The sequence below is a fragment of the Heterocephalus glaber genome, unplaced genomic scaffold (genome assembly GCF_053883595.1).
Source record: "Heterocephalus glaber isolate CG9 unplaced genomic scaffold, H.glaber_assembly_v1.0 deba00000546, whole genome shotgun sequence".
Classification (NCBI taxonomy): domain Eukaryota; kingdom Metazoa; phylum Chordata; class Mammalia; order Rodentia; family Bathyergidae; genus Heterocephalus; species Heterocephalus glaber.
Window position 1 is genome coordinate 6,568,991 of NW_028258147.1, and position 20,970 is coordinate 6,589,960.

At 36.9% G+C, this 20,970-nt stretch overlaps 1 protein-coding gene across 22 annotated transcripts in view; it reads right to left on the minus strand.

Moving 5' to 3' along the window:
- The window catches only part of Nrf1 (nuclear respiratory factor 1), a 152,714-nt gene that overhangs the window by 81,912 nt on the left and 49,832 nt on the right, over window positions 1-20,970 (minus strand). For 12 of the 22 annotated variants that reach the window (XM_021237647.2, XM_087204540.1, XM_087204539.1 and 9 more), the window contains 3 exons: window positions 18,326-18,417; window positions 8,448-8,603; window positions 7,260-7,491 (listed from right to left, as the gene is read on the minus strand). In XM_021237647.2, coding sequence (XP_021093306.1) covers window positions 7,260-7,482 — 223 coding nt within the window. In that variant the 5' untranslated portion in view covers window positions 7,483-7,491; window positions 8,448-8,603; window positions 18,326-18,417. Of the gene's footprint in view, window positions 1-7,259; window positions 7,492-8,447; window positions 8,604-18,325; window positions 18,418-18,535; window positions 20,960-20,970 lie in introns of those variants that run through there. The other 10 variants (XM_004856348.4, XM_087204544.1, XM_087204543.1 and 7 more) reach the window with 6 other exon arrangements.

The window sequence follows — 20,970 nt, forward strand, 5'->3', positions numbered from 1 at the left end:
CATTTTCATTCCTGTGCCCTTTTTCCCATTACTCCAAGACACTGCCAGTTAAGAAACTCAAACATAATCACTCACTCTTGGAACTCCAACAATACCTGCATGAGGGTATCTAAGAGAATAACATCTTAACTGGAAAACTTTTCTTGCATATCTGGGAAATGTGCCAAAAATGGAGATGCTGTCCATAAGGTCAAGTTGATGAAAGTGTTCTGGCAGAAAAGTGATGAAAACTTTCTTATTCTAAGGAGAAAATGTTAATAAAAGTTGGATGGTTTGCTCTAAAATTAATGTACAATGATTTTTTGAAGGGTAAATGAAGGGTAACCCTTCAATACTGGGCTCCTACAATACTGGACTCTGATACCTGGGACCTCAATATATCAAAGACATTTTTTCCTTTTTAAAAAGGCATTTTACCGCTGAGGATTTAGCTCGGTGGTTCTGCCGCCTGCCTTGCAAGTGCAAGGTTCCAACTTTCTTCCCCGGTACCAAAAAAAAAAAAAAAAAGATAAAAAAGGCATTTTACCTTTATTCTAAATGGTGAACCCTATAAATGACTTCAATAAAAATTAAATTTAACTACTCCCATTTATACCAGCAAGTATATTCTAAGTGGTTGAATTAAAACAAGTTTTCCTGTAAACCTAGATGTTCATTAGTAGTATAATTAGTCTGACTTAAATATAACCCAAAAGATATGGTTATTTCCTTTCTATCACAAACATGATAGGGAAAATATCCTACTGATGCATTTTCCTTCCAGTATTTTATTTTATAGAATGGTGGGAAAAATATGTAACTTATGTATTGTGCATAACTGAAACTACCTGGTTTTTTGTTATTGTTTTGTTTTTCCAGGTTTTTCCAGGACTAAGGACTATAACAGGGCCTTGCACATGCTGGACAAGTTCTCTAACAATGAGCTGCAATCCCAGCCTGAAACCATCTGTTGAACTCTGCATATCTTCTTCCCCTCAGGCCCCAGCAGCCATTATTTTATCCTTTGCTCTTATGAGTTTGACTATTTAGACACCTCATCTATGTGGAATCATGAAGTAATTCTGTCTGTGACTTTCTTATTTCAGTTACCACAATGTCCTTGAATTTCATTCATGTTGCCATGTATGACAAAGTTTCCTCTTTTTAAGGTTGAATATTCCTTTCTTTCTTTTTCTTTTTTTTTTTTTGACATAGGGCCTCTCACTTTGTAGTTCAGGCTGGCCTCGAACTCATGGCAATCCTCCAGCCTTAGCCCCGTGAATGCTGGGATTACAGATGTGCACTACCATGCCGGGGTGAATATTCCTTTTTTATACATAGATACATACACATGTTCTTTAGCCATTCATCCATCAGTAATTCAGACTGTTTTCACATCTTGGCAATTACATATAATGAATGTACCAATGAATGGGGGAGTGGAAATAGCTCTCTAGGATCCTGATTTCAACTCTTTTGCATAAATAAGTAGAACTGTTGGACCATATAGTACTTCTATTTTTTTTTTTAGTTATCTATTAAATTCTTTTATTGGTACATTTTAGGTATACAACACATTTACATTTCTCATGGGGAACTTGTACCTTTACATGATGTATCTTGGTTCTTATTTAGTACTTCTATTTTTAACTTTTTGTGTAAATCCTATACTGTTTTCCATAGTGGTTGCACAATATAAAAATCCCCACCAATAGTGTACAAGGATTCCAACTGCTCAACAACCTTTCCAATATTGGTTATCTTTTTATAATAACCATCCCAACAGGTATATGGTGTTATCTTACTGTGGTTTTGATTTGCATTTCCCTGTGATGTTGAATATCTTTTTATATCCTTTTTGCCACTTGTATATATTCTTTGGAAAGATGAATATTTAGGTCTTTTATCCATTTTGTTGTTGTGGTGGTTGGTTGTTTGTTTGTTTGAGACAGGGTCTCATTATGTAGTTCAGGCTGGCCTTGAACTCATTATGTAGCCTACGCTGGCTTCAAACTCATAGTGATCCTCCTGTCTCAGCCTCTGGAGTGCTGAGATTACCAGCATGCACCATCACACCCAATGATCCATTTTTAAAATCAGGTTATTTCTTTGCTATTGAGTTGTGTGTATGAAAACTTTCATACACATAAGCAATGTTGAAAGACTTTTAACATTTTACTGTACCTATGTGTCTATCTTCCTATTCATTGATCAATCCATATCATTCTTTATGCATTTCAAAGTAAACTGTAAATATAAATACAATATCCCTAAAACTTCAGTAAGCACATCATTAGCTAGAGTTCAATATTTGTTTGCATCTTTTCCCTTAGGTGACATTTACATGAAATATACAAACCCAAGTATATATTCAATACATTTTTGTCTTATTTGCTTATTTGGGAGTTGTTTTGTTTGAGACAGGGTCCCACTATGTAGTTCAGGCTAACCTTGAACTCACTATGTAGTCCAGGCTGGCCTCAAACTCAAGGCAACCCTCCTGCCTCAGCCTCCTAAGTGCTGGGATTGCAGGCATGTGCCACCATGCCTGGGTTGATACATTTTTAAAAAATGTATTCCATATGTTTATGAAACCCAATCTTCTATGAAGTGCAGCCACAGAAAGTTATTTCATATCTTTCCCCAGTCAATTCTCATCTTTACCTCCCAAAGAGACTACTATTTTGATTTTTTTCACTCTGTTAGTCTTTCCTATTCTAGAACTCCAAATAAACAGAATTATATAGTATATACTCTTTTTGAGTAAGACTTCTTTCACTTAGAATATTTTTAGATTCATCTATGTTGCTCTATCTAGCAGTAGTTTGTTCCTTTCTATTTCTGGGTAACATTCCATTATAAAGATAAACCAACTTGTTTACTCATTATCTTATTGATGGACACTTGGGCTATTTCCAGTTTGAGACTATTATGGATAAAGATGCTGAATTTTGTCAATTATGAATTCAACACAATACAAATGAAAACTCCAATAAGGGTTTCTGTGGAATTTGATAAACTAATCTTAATTTTTAAATGGAAGTGTAATGGCCAAAAACAAGCAGAACAATTTTTTTTTCAGGGTAGCCTTGAACTCACTAAGTATCCTAGGTTGGCCTTGAACTTGTGGCAATCCTCCTGCCTTGGCCTCCTGAGTGCTGGGATCACAGGCATGCACTTCCATGCCCAGCACACAAAATAATTTAGAAATCATTAAGAACGGGAGGTGAGGGAACACTCATCCTACCATATATTACATAATCACTATAAAGCTACAGTTATTTAAAATTTGTGGAACTAGATCAAGGATAAATAATTAAACCAATACAACCAAATTGCAAAATTTATAACCACCTTCCTGTGTCAGTAGATAGAGGTGGAAAATAAAAGACTATTAAAAATATGTTGTGGATTGTCCATGTGGAAAAATAAAACTGTAACTCAGAGAAATGCAAGTTAAACCATTATTGAGATAGTTTCATCTCCAGATGGACAAAAATAAAAAAGACAGATACAAATGGATCTGGAGGATGAAAAACAACAGGCATTCTAGTACACTCTTTGTAGGAAGGTAAATTCATGGTGATTTGAAAAGACATTTGGTAATATTTAGAAAAGGTGAAAATGTGTCTATCTTTAGGTCCTCAATTCCCCTCAAGCAGTGTTTTGCAAACTGCAAGTTGTGACCCTTTAGTGGTCCATAAGCAGTGTTTTTTCTAATAAAATATAATAAATTGGGCCATATCACACAGTGTATTAACTGAAAAGGGGGTAGGTATTATTTTAGTTATATGTGCATTTATTTATTCTGGGTCACAGAGAAATCACACACATAGACAACAAAACAAGTAAAATAATTATTATCTGCAGCAATTCTAATAGCAAAAAATGGCATCTACCAAAAGAGATATTCAGATAACAAATGCAATATCAAATAACAGGTAAAATTAAAATATATATCATTATCAACAGGGATGAATTTTAGAAAAATGCTAAATGAAAGAAACATGTTAAAGAAATGTAGGATTACAGTGATATCCTTAATATGTAAAACATGCAAAAACAATGCTAAACATGTTTAATGAGGGCCGGGGATTTAGCTCAGTGGCACTGTGCCTGCCTGGCAAGCGCAAGGTCCCGAGTTCAATTTCCAGTACTGGAAAAGAAAAAAAATTAAACCACATAAACATGTTTAATGATAGATGGACATACAGCAAAAAATTAATTTAAAAAAAAAAATATATATATAAATGCAAGCAAATGATAAAGACCAAATCCAAATGACAGTTACCTCAGTGGAGGGGAAAGAACAAGATTAAAAAGAGGAACACTTCACTGGAAATTTCAACCACATCAGTAATTTTTGTTTCTTAAAACAAATCAAGCTTGAGTAAATATGACAAAACAGTAATCATAACTGACAGAGCGGGGTAGTAGGTGCATATATGTCTGTCATATCAATCTTGATGTTTTTTATATTCAAACAGTCAAATATTTCCTATTTGTTGGTCAACTTACCAAAACATTACTCATAAGGTACTAATTATGACTATAGACCATGTGAATTCTTTCTCCGTTTCTTTAATTTGTTACTCTATCCCTTCACACTTCAAAGAAAATAAAAGACTAAATTCAATTTTGCTTAAGAAGTTCTCTAAAATTCATATTGGTGATTGATGCCAAAAAAGTTTGACTATCTTGCAATACTGTTTATATTACCTGCTGACTTCACTGTGCTACTTCTAGAGCTTTTATTATTTCTACTCTTCCACCAGTGGACTGAAAGCTCCTTCAGGAGCAAGGTCTTGGCTGTCTTTTTCATAGAATTTATATCTAGTATTATAAACCCTCAATAGTTGTTGAGTGATGAAACAGTAAGTCATTTCTACCAGCTGGGTGTCAAGTTTCCAAATCAGATAAATGAAAATGTTAGACTAAACTCCTTCCCTGACCTTTTCTTTTCTTTTTTTAGAGGGGTTGAGGTTGCTGGCGATCAAGCCTAGGCCCTTATGCGTGCTAGGAAGGCACTCTACCCCTGAGCTGCATGCCCAGCCATCTACTAACCTTAACACTAAGACAACACAGTTTAGTAATACCACAAAACCAAGTCTCAAAATGATTTTCTTTCATAGAAGTTGATCTACATTTATTATGTTAGGGTGCCCTCTTCTGGGAAGTTTAAGAATCTCACAAAATATTTATTAAAAATATTTCACGTGTTTTGCCACTAACCCTTTTTTAAAAATTTGGTAGCACTGGAATAGAACCCAGGGCCTCACACATGCTAGGCAAGCACCCTACCTCATTCCAGAAAGTATACTGTGGATAATAATTCATAGTAACAAGATTGGGCCGGGGATTTAGCTCAGTGGTTTCGCTGCCTGCTGTGCAAGCAAAAGGACCCAAGTTTGATCCCAGGTACCAAAAAAAAAAAAAACAAGATTATTCACTGCTTCTGTCTTCTTCCCCTTAAATATAGCACATATATTTAAAATGTAGCATGTAGGCCATTCTTTTTTTTTAATACCGGATATCAAACTCAGGATCTTGTGCTTGCAAGGCAGGTGGTGGAACCACTGAGCTAAATTCTTGATCACTGATTTCTGGCCCAGCTTTTCCTAAATATCTTCTAAGATCAATACTCCTTATATAACACTAGACCCATCCAGGTATAGTTTACATGAAGTCTTCTCATTATGGTGCTAAACATGTAATGTAAATAGAATGATTTAAAATATAGCTCAGCATTAAGTCATTTAGTACCCAGAGAAAATCTCAAAACCTAAATTGGGTTAAGATGATTCAAGACTGCTAGTACCCTCAGGCATCTGGCAAAGCAAACAAAATCATCTCTGGATGAAAATGACATTATCCTAGGCTCAAAATTATTTCTAAAAATAACTTTCCAAGCACATTGTCCAGCATTCATTTAAATATAACCAATATGGTGATTCATGCCTATAATCCCACCACTCTGGGAGACTGAGGCAGGTAATTCAAGCCCAGTCTGGGCAATTTAGCAACTTAGCAAGAACTCATCTCAAATTTTAAAAAAGGCCTGGGAGCCAGATACAGTTGCTCACCCCTGCAATTCCACCACTCAGAGAGGCTGAGGAAGGAGAATCACAAGACTGACTCCACCTGGGCAATTTAGGGAAACCTTATCTCAAAATAAAAGGGTGGGGGGAGTTGAGGTAGAACACCCTGGGTTCAATCTCCCAGTAGTCCCCCTACCTCACTCAAGACTGGGAATATAGCTCAGTGCAAAGGCCCTGGGTTCAATTCCCAGTACTGAAAATAAAAGAGAGAAAGACAGTAATAGACAGCAAGATAGAAAAAAAAAAGTTTAAAGTTGAGTTACCAGATAAACTGTAAAATCATGTTAATTCTACTCATGGGAAATTTTTAAAAGCTTTTTTTCACTACACAATTAGAAATTGTTAACAGTATTTGCTGGTGAAAAATAAAACCACACTAGAAATTCTAAGGCTTGGGTTGTAGCTCAATAGGAAAGCACTTCTCTAACATGCACAAGGCCCCTGGGTTCCGTTCCCAAACCCGACCCCCACCAAAAAAAATCCTAAATCTAGGGAGAAAAAAACCCCACCAACCAAAACTATTAACAATTATCAAAATTAGTAATACAATGGACATATTTTAAAGTATTTTAGACAGCTAAGAGGAAAATTAATAAATTAGAAGAAAGAAGAAACTATGTAAAATGAAGCTTAGAGACAAATGCCTGGGTGTGGTGGTGCATGCCTATAACCCCAGCACTTAGGAGACTGAGGACAGGAGGATTGCTTAGAGTTTGAGGCCAGACTGGGCTAAAGAGTGAGTTCAAGGCCAGTTCATAGCGAGACACTCTGTCTCAAAACAACAACAACAATGTCAGAAGACTGTCAAAATGAATAAGAAAACAAAACCAAACCATAATACTAACAGTAAATATAGAATTCCATCCTCAGCATAATTTAGGCTCCTTAAGTTGGAAATGTAACAAAACATTTTGAGGGGCTGAGGATGTAGCTTAGTGATAAGAACATGCCAGAGGCCCTGGGTTTGATCTCCAACACTTAAAGAAGAAGAAAAAAAAAGGTCATGAAGATAAACATGAGAGTCTGAATCCTAAGCTCTTTCAGTTAGCATGGTAGCACAAGTGAAGCAAAGAGAAGAAGAAGAAGAAGGAGGAGGAGGAGGAGGAGGAGGAGGAGGAGGAGGACGACGACGACAACGACGACGACGACGACGACAACAACAACTTCCAATCCAAGCATTACCTGCAGCAGCCAGATGGGCTGTCACCTCATCGGCCGCAGTGGAGTTGAGTATATCAGAATCATCATAAGAGGTGTCCTCAGGGGAGGATGGGGAGTCTTCGTCAGCACTCAGCATGCTGTGCTCAGTGTAAGTGGCCACATGGACTTGCTGTACCTGCTGGGCCACTGCATGGGCTTCTATGGTCGCCATGTGTTCAGTCTGGGTCACCCCGTGTTCCTCCATGAAGATCCACTGGCAGGAAAAAAAAAGGAAAAGAAGAGGGCTCAGTGTGTAATGTAACAATGCTAAACTAAGAGGTACTTGCTTCAACAAACAGCAGACAAACTTTGACAAGCCCCTGATTTTACCACTTATCTCACCACACCCAGACACGGAAAATAGAAAATATCATTCAAATATGATATAAAAATGGTGGAAAATTTTCCTGATGTGAAATCATTTTGATGGAAATTCGCTTGCAAGCGCAAGGTTCCGAGTTCGATCCCCAGTACCAAAAAAAAGAAAGAAATTCACTCCAGTCAGGTCACAGAACAATAAGTCCCCTTAATACATATAACAATAAAAAGATATTTAAATACAACAATGAAAGATACTTAAAGTATCCCAGTGACTAGAATTTGACATTGTAGGGATAAAAACACTTAATACATAAATTAATACTTAACACTTTCTTTGTATTTCAAAGGCAAATGGGAGCTAAATGTTTTTAATCCCAAAATATAATTATTCAAATTAATATTTCTACTTACAAAACTGCGCTTCTTGCAAACCCTAAAATGATGCGGTAATTTGTAAAGCAGCAAATTAAAAGTTTGCTCTCCTATATATCATATTTGTAAGTTCCTTCCCTTCTCTAAAAGTTCATTATTCTTGAAAAAAAAAAGGAGCATAGGTTTGTATCACATATATTGTTTGCCTTTCTCATATTACAATACATCTGGCCATTTTTTGACATGTTAAAATGGACATATCTACCATGTCTTTTTAAAATAGCTATAGAAAATTTATTATATGGATATATCATGATTTATGTAACCAATCACCTACTGATGAAGGCTGCTTCCAATATGCTGTTAAAATCATCAGCGCAGTGAACATCCTTGTATAAAAAGTTTTATATACTGATTCCTCAAAAACTTTAAAATAGAACTACCATATGATCTATCAATTTCACTTCTGGTACTTACCCAGAAGAACTGAAAGCAGGATCTCAAAGAGATATTTGTATACCCATGTTCAGAGCAGCATTATTCACAATAGCCAAAAGGTGGAAGCTACCCAAGTGTCCATCAATGGGTGAATGGGAAACAAAATGTGGTAATATATACCACATATTATTCAGCCTTAAAAAGGAAAAAAATGCAAATTAGGAATAAAGGGGAATGTCTTTAACTTGACAACATCTACAAAAAACCCTACACCTGACATTATACTTAATGGTGAGAAATTAGACGCTTTCCCACTAAAATCAAGAACAATACAAGGATGTTTCCTCTCACCATTTCTTTTCAATATTGAACTGGAAGTCCTAGCTAGTGCAGTAGGATTAAAAAAAAAGAAGAAGAAAGAAAGGGTATCCTGATTGGGAAAGAAGAAACAGAACTGTCTTTTGTTAATAGATGACATGAGTGCCTATATAAAAAATCTAAAACAATCAACAAAGAATTCCTGGAACCAAAAGCAATTAGAGCTAAGTTGCAAGATACAAGGTGAATATACAAAAGTCAGTGTCTTCCTGTGTATCAGCAATGAGAAGCAGAGTTTAAAATCAAACTATGACACAATTTATATCAGGCCCCTCAAAAAGTTATATGCTAAGTTATAAATCTAACAAAATATGAATAAAATCCATGAGGTAAACTATGAAACTCTGATTAAAAAATCAAAGAACTAAATGAATAGTCTGTTTGTGGACAAGAAGACTAAATATTGTCCATGTCAGTTCTTTCATCTCTAGATTCAACATAATCCCAATGAAAATCTCAATAAAGTTATCTTGCCGATATCAACAAACTGAGAGTAGTGTGTGAGAGAGGAGAGGCAACAGATCCAAAATAGCTAAGAGAATAACTGAAGAACAAAGTAAGAGGATTGACACTAGCTGATGCCAAGACTTACTATGTAAACCTACAGTAATCAGGACTGTATGGTATTGACAAAATAACTAGGTCAATGTAACAGAATAAAGAGGTCAGAAATAGACCCATATAAATATAGTCAATTGATTTCTGACAAAGAACAAAATCAACACGAAGGCTTAGCAAATATTTATTGTCTTTTAAAAAATGTGTGCTAGGGCGGGGGATTTAGCTCAGTGGTTTTGCCGCCTGCTGTGCAAGCGCAAGGACCTGAATTCCATCCCTGGTACCAAAAAAAAAGTGTGCTAGAACAAAAGTACATCCAGGGATTTAGCTCAGTGGTTCCGGCACCTGCCTCGCAAGCACAAGGTCCCAAGTTCGATCCCTGGTACAAAAAAAAAAAAAAATCCAGGAAAGAACAAAAGTACATCCACAGATTTTTAAAAAACTGAATCTACACACATACTGCTAAGATTTAGCTCAAAAATGTACACCCAAAGTCTCATGTGTTCAGAGGTGGGGCTTTTGGACAGTGACTAGATCATGGGGATGCTATACTTCTCAGTGGGTTAATCTACTGATGAGTTCTTAGTAGGCCCAACTGGAGGTACATCATGGAAGGGTATGCTTTTAGAAGAGATATATATATATCTCTGGCTCTTTCTCTCTCTCCTTCTTGGTTGTGATATATTGAGCAGCTTTCCTCTGCCATGCCCTTACACCATGCTGTTTCTGCCTTGGAGCTAGTAGACTGTGGACTGAACCCTCTGAAACTATGAGTCAAATAAACCTCTTCTTTTTTTAATTTTCAGGTGTTGAACATTTTGTCCCAGCGGTAGGAAAAGGCTAATATACAGACCTTGCGTGCGTGTGTGTGTGTGTGTGTGTGTGTGTGTGTGTATTCTTGGCATTTTGCCCAGGCTGGCCTTGAACTCCTAGGCTTAAGAGATCCTCTTGTCTCAGCCTCTCAGTAGCTGAGATTATACAGGCACACGCAACTGTGCCTGACCAGATCCTACATTCTTCACAAAAATAAACTCAAAATGGATGATACAGCCAAATGCAAAGTGCAAAACAGTAAAAATCCTAGAAGATAACATGGGAGAAAATCTAGATAACCTAGAAAATCCAGCAATGACCTTTTAAATACAATGCTGAAGTCAAGATACATAAAAGAATTAATAAGCTGGACTTTATTAAAATAAAGAACTTTGCTCTGTGAAAGATACTGTCAAGAGAATGACAAAACAAGCCCACAGACTGGAGGAAAATATCAGCAAAAAGAAATATCCAGTAAAGAACTGTTAATCAAAATAAAGAATTCTTTTTTTTTTGGTACCAGGGACTGAACTCAGGTGCTTGCGCTTTTGAGGCAGGCGGCGGAACCACTGAGCTAAATCCCCAGGCCCAAACAAAGAATTGTTAAAACTCAACAATAACAGGGCCGGGGACAGCGTTTGCGTGAGATACTCTCACACTCACTGCACAGTCACTTTCAAAGACAATATGGCAATTTCTTACAAAGCTCAACTCTTAAAATATGATCCCCAATTACTTTCATTGGTATTTACCCAGAGAATTTAAAATTTTAAGTCTATACAAAAATGTGCATACTGATGTTTTTAAATCTTTATTTGCAATTGTTAAAACTTGGAAGTGACCATGATGTCTTTCAGTAAGTGGACAGATGCAAAAATGTTGTTCATTTAGACAATGAAATATTACTCAGGACTAAAAAGAAATGACCTATAAAGCCATGAAAATACATAGAACCTTTTAAATGAATTACTAGGTAAAAGAAGCAAATCTGAAAAGGTTACATACTATATGATTTCAAGTGTATGACCTAGAAAAGTCAAAACTATGGAGACAGTGAAAGGTCAGTGATTTACAGGAACTGGAGGGAAAAGAGGGATGAGTAGATGCCAGAGGATTTTCAGGGCAATGAAACTACTGTGTACATTATAATGGTGGACCTGTGACACTACACATTTGTTCAAATATACAGAATGTGTAACATCAAGTGTGAACCCTCATGTGAACTACAGGCTTTGGGTGAGAATGATGTACAAATGTAGACTCATCTATTAGAACAAATGTACTACACTCTGGTGTAGGATGTTGACAGTGGGGGAGGCAGTGTGTATATACGAGAGTAGGGGCATATGAGAGTTTCTGTATCTTCCATTCAATTCTGCTATAAACTTCAAACTGCTCTAAAATACAGTCTATTTGAAAGTAGTTTTTGTTTCGTTTTGGAACCGGGGATTGAACTCAGGACCTTGCACTTGCCAGGCAGGCGTGGCACCACTGAGCTACATCCCTGGCCCTGAAACTAGTTTTTAAAAAAGGAAATTCTGACACATGCTACAACATGAATGAGCCTTGAGGATATTTTGCTCAGTGACATAACCCAGTCACAGTGAGTAAATATCGTATGATTCCACTTACATAAGGTAGTTACTGTAGTCAAAATCATAGCTAAAGAAAGAAAAGTAGTTGCCTGAGGGAGAGGAGAATGGCGAAAAGAGGAAGTATTTAATGGATAAAAGTTTCAGTTTTATAATATGATCCCATGTATAATATAAATGTAGTTAATATTATTGAACTATATGCCTAAAAATGGTTAAGATGGTAAATTTGTTACCTATACTTCATCACAACTTGCAATTAAAGAAAAAAATCCCTGACAGTAGTATAACTTCTTTTTTTTTTTTTTGGTACCGGGGATCGAACTCGGGTCCTTGTGCTTGTGCAGCAGGTGGCGAAACCACTGAGCTAAATCCCCAGGCCAATAGTATAACTTCTGTACAAATAAGTGGCTAATCTTAAAAAATAAAACTAGCCCTGATTATGTTTATTAAACATTTTACGTATGGGCCGGGGATTTGGCTCAGTGGTTTCACCGCCTGCTGCGCAAGTGGCAAGGACCCAAGTTCGATCCCTGGTACAAAAATAAATAGATAAATAAAATAAAATTTTACGTATTACTTGATAATTGTTTTAAGAATAAATTTTTGAATGTAAAATCATGGCTTTAAAGGGCATGTGTATTTTAAATTTTGATCCATACTGAAAAATTGAGTGTTTAACTTGTGCATTAATTTCTCTACTTGCATAAACCCTCACAAATACATACACAAATTCAAAACTTGACTATAATAATAATAATAGACAGCACTGCATATCCAATTTACCAAAAGAAATGGGCAACCATATAGATACAGAAATAAGACTTTTATAGCTATATGGAAAAAAAATAATTATTTATGCAAAGGTCTTATTTTTACTCTGCTCTATTGTAAAAGTCTCATTTTTCATTTTGAAGATTTCTAAAATCCTTTATGCTGCTGTGTAACTGCTTCCTTAAGCCCCATCTTGCTGACTTTCTTTTTCAGGGCAACTATTTCCATGTAGATGATCAAATTCTTGCTTTAATCTGAGACTCTTGATCCTGTTTTATATTCCTGTGCAATTTCCAATCTTTCTCTTGCTCTACCTTTTAATTGTCTCTTCTCACTCCTGTACCATTATACATATGACAGCTCATTCTTCTAACCCAGTAATTATTTACTTTGGGCTTATTCATTTAGCTCAAGGAGTATTCTGTATTTCAAAGTAAAATTCACTTTATAAAATGAAACAACCATAAGGTGCTACAAATCCAAAAAGATTAGGAACCACTCCACTCCACCATATGAACTTACTTTCCTGCCTGAAGTCATCTACCTAGCCCAGTGTCTCTGTGTAGCAAACTTCTTCATTTAAAAAAAAAAAACAAAAACAAACTAATACTCTCCTTTCTCCAAATGGAGTTTTTAAAGAGGTGTTTGGTAAAAGATGATGTATCTAGTAGAGATTTTTTAAGGGGAAAGAAAACAAGGTAAAATGTTAACATTTGGAAGATCTAAAAGTATATGAGAATTTTTTGTGTTATTCTTGCAACTTTTCTAAATATCTGAGATTGTGGCACATTTTTAAGAAAAAAATTTTAAACAAAGGTACCCGATAAGCTGCCCTATTTCTTCCAAATCCTACATTTGGTGTGAGTTTCAGAATACCCAAGAAATACAGCCTAGCCCTCAGATATTTACTTATTTTAAAAGTAATTCAACACACCAAGTCACACAAACATAATACACGAGAGGAAAATACCAATAAAACGCGATTTTCCCATCATTTCACTATTCTTCTAGGCTAAGAGGCAAATTGCTTAGGGCATTTTAGAATTCTGGATACTTCAAATTTGTTTTTAAATGATTTGGGATTAGATGGCATCTAACTGCTTTTCAAAGGGATTTGTACGCTGTGCACTTGGCATAATGGATTTCAGTTCTTTGCTCCAGAATGGAGTTCACAGCATAAATCAATAGGAATGGCTGCCTCATAAGCCTGTCACTTTTGCTATTGCCTCATCTCTTTTCACCTCCCTCCCCCAACCCACCCTCCAGTCTAACCATTTGTATTCTGCATTCTAAAAAGCAAAGATAAAGGTATTTCTAACTTCTCTGAGCCAGAGTGAGACACTTGTAAATGTTGCTTTCAGCGCTTTCATAAAATCATAAATTAAGCAGGTTGTCTAAAGCCAGATATGAGTGACATGCACATATTGCTAGAGATCTCGCACTCCACTCCCCTTAAGTGAATTTTAGTGAGGCATTTTAGCTTTCATCCATGAGGAGTCAGATTCTCTGGCTAGCAAAACTGATGAGAACTGCTAATAGGTGAAAATATATTAGACAATGTGCATTTTTAAAAACAGCACAGATTTCCAGAACCCCTGCGCAAGTTAGTTAATAACCTCAAAGCCTCAATTCTATCATTTTTTAAATGAAAAAAAAATGACATTATCTATCCTCAAAAGGATGATGTGAGGATTAAATGAAATGATCCAGATAAAGTCAGGAACACAGTGCCCGGCACATTAATTATAATGATGTCAGAATCCATGTGACTTTGTGATTCCATTCTTTCTGATTCATTATCAGACTAGTCTCCCAGGCACTGAGCCTCAGTTTCATCTTTAAATTAGACATCCATCTCTGAGGATATGGTTTCCTTAATTATGTGCAAGACATTTTTACTACAAAGCCCTATATTGTATTAACTCCAGCAAGTGAAATACATTTCTTTTAGACATAAAGAAACTAGGAAACCAATGCCTCTACCATAATTTCTTGACAGTGCACAAAACACAGGCCCACAGCTAGGGAATATCTCAGTGTTTGACTAGCATGAATGGGTTCCATGCCCAGCACTGCCCAGGACTGTGGGGGCTGGGGGCCTAGGTGGAGCTGACAGGGATACTTCTGAATTACTGAGAAGATGACAGTACCTGCGCAATGATCCGAATAAAAAGCCTTACTTACCTTTCTAGCCTGCCCGTGCTAGGGGTGTTCAACAAATTAGTCAACACTTCATTTTCTCAAAAAATCATTCCCTCAAATAATATCACAGTAACAACGTTATGAAAATCTCTTTCTCAGCCTGATCTGCCATCACCTGGGGTGCAATCTGGTACAGAGGAGTTTCTACTTTTGCCCTTCCGAATCAATTACAGTGGACGAAAGACAGTGGAAAAGAGCACAGAAAAGGACTCCTCAGAGCACCTGGTACTCAGGGTCAATAATACCTGGAGAGCTACTGGAATTCAGAGGAATTGTCCAAGGGAGTCAAATTTAATCTAATCTACACAAAATGGATGAGATTAAGTGCAGAGTATTTTAAAAATCAAAGTAGAAAGAACAGGCCAGGAAAGCTAATCAAAGTATAACTAAATGTAAAAGAAAGCATTAGTCCAATCAATAACATTATCATATCAAAAGAAAAACTGCAAGAACTGCCTAAGAGAAAATCTCAAACTAAGCCTGTGTCTACAGGAAAACCTAGAGAGGCCCAATTTACATTCTTGGACACATCTAGAATCTCAAATATATATAGAAATTACTCTCAAAAGAACAAAAAAGCCTAAAGTCAACGATGGGGTTTGCTTCTTGGGGGACACAGCAAGGGATCAAAATTGCACCACAGCAGAAAAACAAATAACTGCACAAAAAAGTCAGAGTGAAAATAGAAGCAAGGTAAAATGTGGCTTAATTCTGAGTAAAAATGGAGCTTAAGACTAAAGAAACCATTTGACCATGAACATTCTCTTATAAAGAGTGATATGTGATTTGTAGGGAAAAAATTGTCATTTCATATGACTAGGTGGAAGGAAGGAAAGAGGGAAGGAAAGAAGGAAGGGAGGGAGGGAGACAGGCAGAATGTAAAAGATCTGACAATGTAAAAGCAAAGATAAGCCTGACAGAAATCGGGAAGTAGGAGGGGAAGGAGCAGTATGTACTTTTCCTGATAATGGGGGGAGGCAACAGAAAATACCCCTATGAAAAGGAAGAATTTAATATTACAACGTAGCTATCAAAAACAGAGGGGGAAAGCTCAGGGCAGTGGCACCTATAATCTCCACACAAGGGAGACGGAGGCTGGATTGTGAGTTCAAGGCTAAGCCTATAGAGGTACATAGTAAATTCAAGGCTGGCCTAGGCTATACAGCCAGATTTTGCTTCAAAAAACAAGCAATAAAACAGATGGAGAAATGAAGGAATATTATAAAATAGTAATCCTTATATTTCACAGAAGAAAAGTTAATAAGGTCCAAGTTTGATAAATTAAGAAAAATGATATAGATATTTTGGAGTTCCAGGGGTATTATTGCTTTGATAATAACGAACCCAGAATCTTTGTACTGACCTACATCCTCAGCCCTTTTTATTTTTTATTTTGACAGAGACTTGCTAATTTGCCCAGGGTGGTCTTAAACTTCCTATCCTCCTCCCTCAGGCACCCAAAGTGTAGGGATTACAGGTATGCACCACCATGCCAGGCTCAGAGAAATTGATATGGCTATAATCACACAATATTTTTCATCTCAATATATTGATTAAATTTGTAAACAGTCATTAATATTTATAATAACCCAAAAGTCTGGTTAATAATGACGCCTTTATATAATATATAACCAGCTTTAGCATATAACTTCACGATGACTTAAAGATGGGTAGATATCTACTCATGATTTCATGAATATCATAAGCTCAATGAAAGCAGGACTTGGGTACATGAAGTCTCTCTGAATAGTATCTGTCACAATTCATCCTTTAATACATGCTTGGGTGTAATTTGGTTCATATTTTAATTACTAAAGCTAGGTGCAGGCAATTACAGTTTCTGTAACTTCCCTATAAGGTTGTACAAGATATTTACTTCTTATCTCTCATTTCTAAATTGGCTCCAAGACCCTCGTGGATACCAAAATTCAAGGATGCACAAATCCCTTATTTAAAATGGCACAATATAGGGGGGAAAAAATTTCTCACGTATATAATATAAAATGGTACAATATTTGCACAGAACCTATCTATGCTTACCTTTCCATACTTGAAACCATAAAGATAACTTATAACACCTTACACATGTAAATGCTATCTAAGTTAGTTGTTAAACTTTATTTCTTTAGAAAATGACAAGAAAAACATCTATACCACATTCAGTACAGAAGCAGTTTTTTTCTGAATATTTTTTAATATTTTGGTTAAATCCACAGATACACAATGAGGGGTGCTGAGAGCTGCTCTACACTCCGCTCCAGCCTCGGTCAGCCAACCACATTTTCCAGACTTGCTTGTCAGATTCCTCCAAAGGTTTTGTATGGGAAGAACTCAAGAGGGGAGAGGGTATTCCCTTGCTGCTTTCATTCCTATCAGCGTTACTCCAGTACCAGAGAAGAGCTGCTCTTCCTATTCCAGCTGCGCCCTGGCTTCTGCCCCAGCAGTTCAGCCCCAGCTTCAGGGCATCCCTCTCCAGTCAGCCTGCCAGCTGCATACAGCCACTCTTGAACTCCTAGATTCCACTCTTCTGTTCTCCCAGCCTGTGGGGGTTAGCAGCTTCCTGTTTGGATTAGCTCAGTGCCCACTTTTTCTTCTTTCAGCCTTCTAACACCTGTGTGACCAATTCCTAGAGTTAACCTCTGAAAATACCTCATGTGGTTTCCTGGGCTCAGATTGAAGGAAAGAAACTATGTACTCTCGTTAGAAATTACTCATAGAGCACGGCTGAGCAGCAGTCTGGGCTTCGTATGACCCCAATAAAGAAGTGATTCTGGGGCCATTTTTATAAGGCCATCATTAGGGTTTTTGTGTTCACACACTGATGAAGTTCAGCACAAAATCTTGGGTTTAACAAATCATTAAAAGATTATAAAATGCTTCACAAAGAGAGAAATGGGACACCTAGAAGTAGGAAGAGGGTACACATAAAAAGAGAAGTAGGAGATACCAGCAAAATTTTATCCCTAAGTTTTAAGCATTTTTCTTACTGTACACGGGACCCAATGTGTACAAGGGTCTGGGGAAGTTTCCCCTGTGCTCTGCTCCATTATCTGCTTCAACATTGATCCTCACTGCTGTAGACTGTGAAGCCACAATATAGGATTTGAACCCCTGCTCTTCCACTTACTGTCACCTTAGACAAGTTTCATTTGGCATGGTGGCACATGCCTATAATCCTAGCACTTGGGAAGCTGAGGCAGGAGGATCACTGTGAGTTGGAGGCCAACCTGGGCTCCATAGTGACTTCAAGGCCAGCCTGAACTACAGAGTGAGATTCTATCTCAAGAAACCCAAAAAGTTAGGTAAGTAGGCTTTGTCAATTAAAAGAACAAATCCTATTCTATTGAGAACTCCCATGGGCTAAGAGAACACTGTGAAGTCAAGACTACCAGGATGTGGGGCAGGATCATGAAGGGGAAGAGAGTCTTCAGGCTTCAGAAGGAAGAACATGGCATGGCAAAGAAGCATCAATGAACACCCAGACAGCACAGACAGGGTGAGTCTAGGTTCAAAGGAACACAGTTCTCGGCTGCCTCCACACCACATGCTTTCTTTACACTCAAACTCAGTCTGCTAAAAATAAAGCTAATGCTGACCCACCTGTCAAAGAGGAAAGCAGTCTATCCACATTGAACACCACGTTACAGTTTACAACCCAGGTTCTGGCACAGTGCTTTGAATGGAGTAGGTACCTAATAAATGTTGGTGACAATAATAAAAAAGGATTAGAAAAATGCATTTGCAAACATTTATGTGCTTATTAGCAGCTACAAATATCAATAAAAAGCAGGTGAGTTGCTGAAACTATACCTGATTTAGAAACATGGTGGCTGGCAAACTGGGTATGCCCAGGCACTTGTGATGGGGTCAGAATGCAGCTGGCCTGGCTCTTTTTGCAGAATAATTGTTTGCCCACAGCTGCTCCCAAATTACCAAAAATCAAATAAGTAGCTGTCATGTGATAGCAGATTAGAGACTGCCTCAATTTCCATTAAGGAAAAATAACATAAATTGCCATAAGTCCCGCCTCTCAGTCTGAGATCAACACAAAGGACACTTTTATTCAGACCCTGCACTGTGAAACACAGCATTGTTGCCTGGCTGCTTCTGTGGCAGGCCTCAATTCTGCTGGCTCTGTCACTGCACACTGACCTGCAGTGAAAGTTGTTTCCTAGCTTCTGCAGGACATGACATAACTGAAAAGGACTTGCTTCTGTGTAAAATTATGAAAGTGTAAAAGTACCAATGTCACAGATGTATGAATCTCTGCCACTTAGTTTTTCTCTCATTTATTTTTTCTTTTTGAGACAAAGTCTCACTATATAGATCAGGCTGGCCTCAAGGTCTTGCCTCAGCCTTCTAGAGCTGGGTTTATAGGTGTGAGTTACCACGCTCAGCCAAACTGAATTCTTACCAGGGACTCCTACCTTATTTCAACATGAGTATTCCAATAAGAACTATGACTGGCATGTTTGTATCTTTACATTAAAAAATATGCTTATAGAAGCGACACATCTTTTTAGGTAATTAAAAAATACAGATGTGAGAAAACAAAAAAAAATTCAAATCACCATCACCTGAGAAAGCCATCGCCAAGTTAACAATTTGATGTAGATAGTTCCAGTAGTTGCTTGCCAGTTTCTTATATAGTTCATAATGTTGTTTTAAACAAATATCAGCTGATATTGTACAATTTTATAAGTATTTTTATTTAATACAGTAAAATTTATAATATTAACATTTTTCACATCATTTAAAAAATGCTTAAAGCATTCCCTGTAAAACTGTAAAGGACTTAGTTTTCTAATCCTCTAAAGTCAATCACTGAGGTCATTTCAAATTTTTCACTATTATGAATAACACTGTTAACAGTAATTCTGGTATTCAATAACTATTAAATAAATGAATGAACAAATAGTTTACTAAGCTAAGTCTTTAAGCACACATCCATTTCTTTGGCTCTTAAAGGTCATTAAAAACTGAATGGCAGGGCCGGGGATTTAGCTCAGTGGTTTCGCCACCTGCTGCACAAGCACAATGACCCAAGTTCGATCCCAGGTACCAAAAAAAAAAAACAAAACTGAATGGCAGGCACAGAGAAGCTATACAGTAAAAAATAGCAATCAAACAGAGATAAGCAGACAGTTCCTGGTGGTAGTTAGAGGGAAGAATAAAAATATTAACCTATTAGCCTTATAATATAAAAAGTACAGCCAGGCACCTATAGTCCCAAATCTTCAGGAGGTAGAAGGATCACTTGAGCCCAGGAGTTTGTGGCCAGTCTGGGCAACATAGTGAGACCATGTCTTAAAAAAAAAAAAAGGAAGGAAGGAAACAAGCAAAGAAGTGATAAAGTAGAGCTGTTGGAAGGTGGAATACAGAAAGAGGAAAGTATAGAGGCATTTATAAACCCATTTTCCAAAACAACAAGCTAAGAAACCCTACAACCTTCATTCTGAAAGCTGGGCTGAGCATGTAGCTCAGTGGTACAGTGTCTGCCTAGCATGCACAGATCCCTGGGTTTAATCCCCAGCACTGCCAAAAGTGAATAAATAAACAAAAGTGTGCACCTGTAATCCCAGATATTTGGGGGGCTGGATAGGACAACTGTAGCTTTGAGGCATCACAGTGAGACCTCTATATCAATAAATAAATGAATAAATAAATAAAATTTAAAATTATAAAGGTAACCCATGACCTTTGAAATAATATATCAAATATAAGTGATGGAAAAGAGGGTATAAAAAAGTTAAATTCTTATTTTTCATATCAAAAAAATCCAAATATTGTCTAAAATTGATAAATAAAGGAACAGAAGTTTAAACACATTATATAGCCTATGGAAATAATCACAGAAAAGCTAAACACAGAAATAGTGAAATAGCCTTTAAAATGTGTCTCTGGACAGTAGGGCTGGAGATGGAAGTGAAGGGAGAAAGGCAGAATCACAGTTATTCATCCTAAACTCTCCATGACTATTTGATTTGTCAGGATATTCAATCACTCTCAGATAAAGACTAGCTGAACAATCAACAACTATTCACTTTTCCTTCCTAGACATATAGTTTCTTACCATAAGTAATGACACCCAACTACTCATAGAACATTTTTCCTCTAACCAGAGACAAACTAAAATACCTATGACCCTGAAGACCATCTAGGCTGCTTTGCTCATTTTACAGAGGAGGACCCAGGAAAGCCAAGCTGAGTCACTGAATGTCATATTTCTAGTTGATGGCAAAACT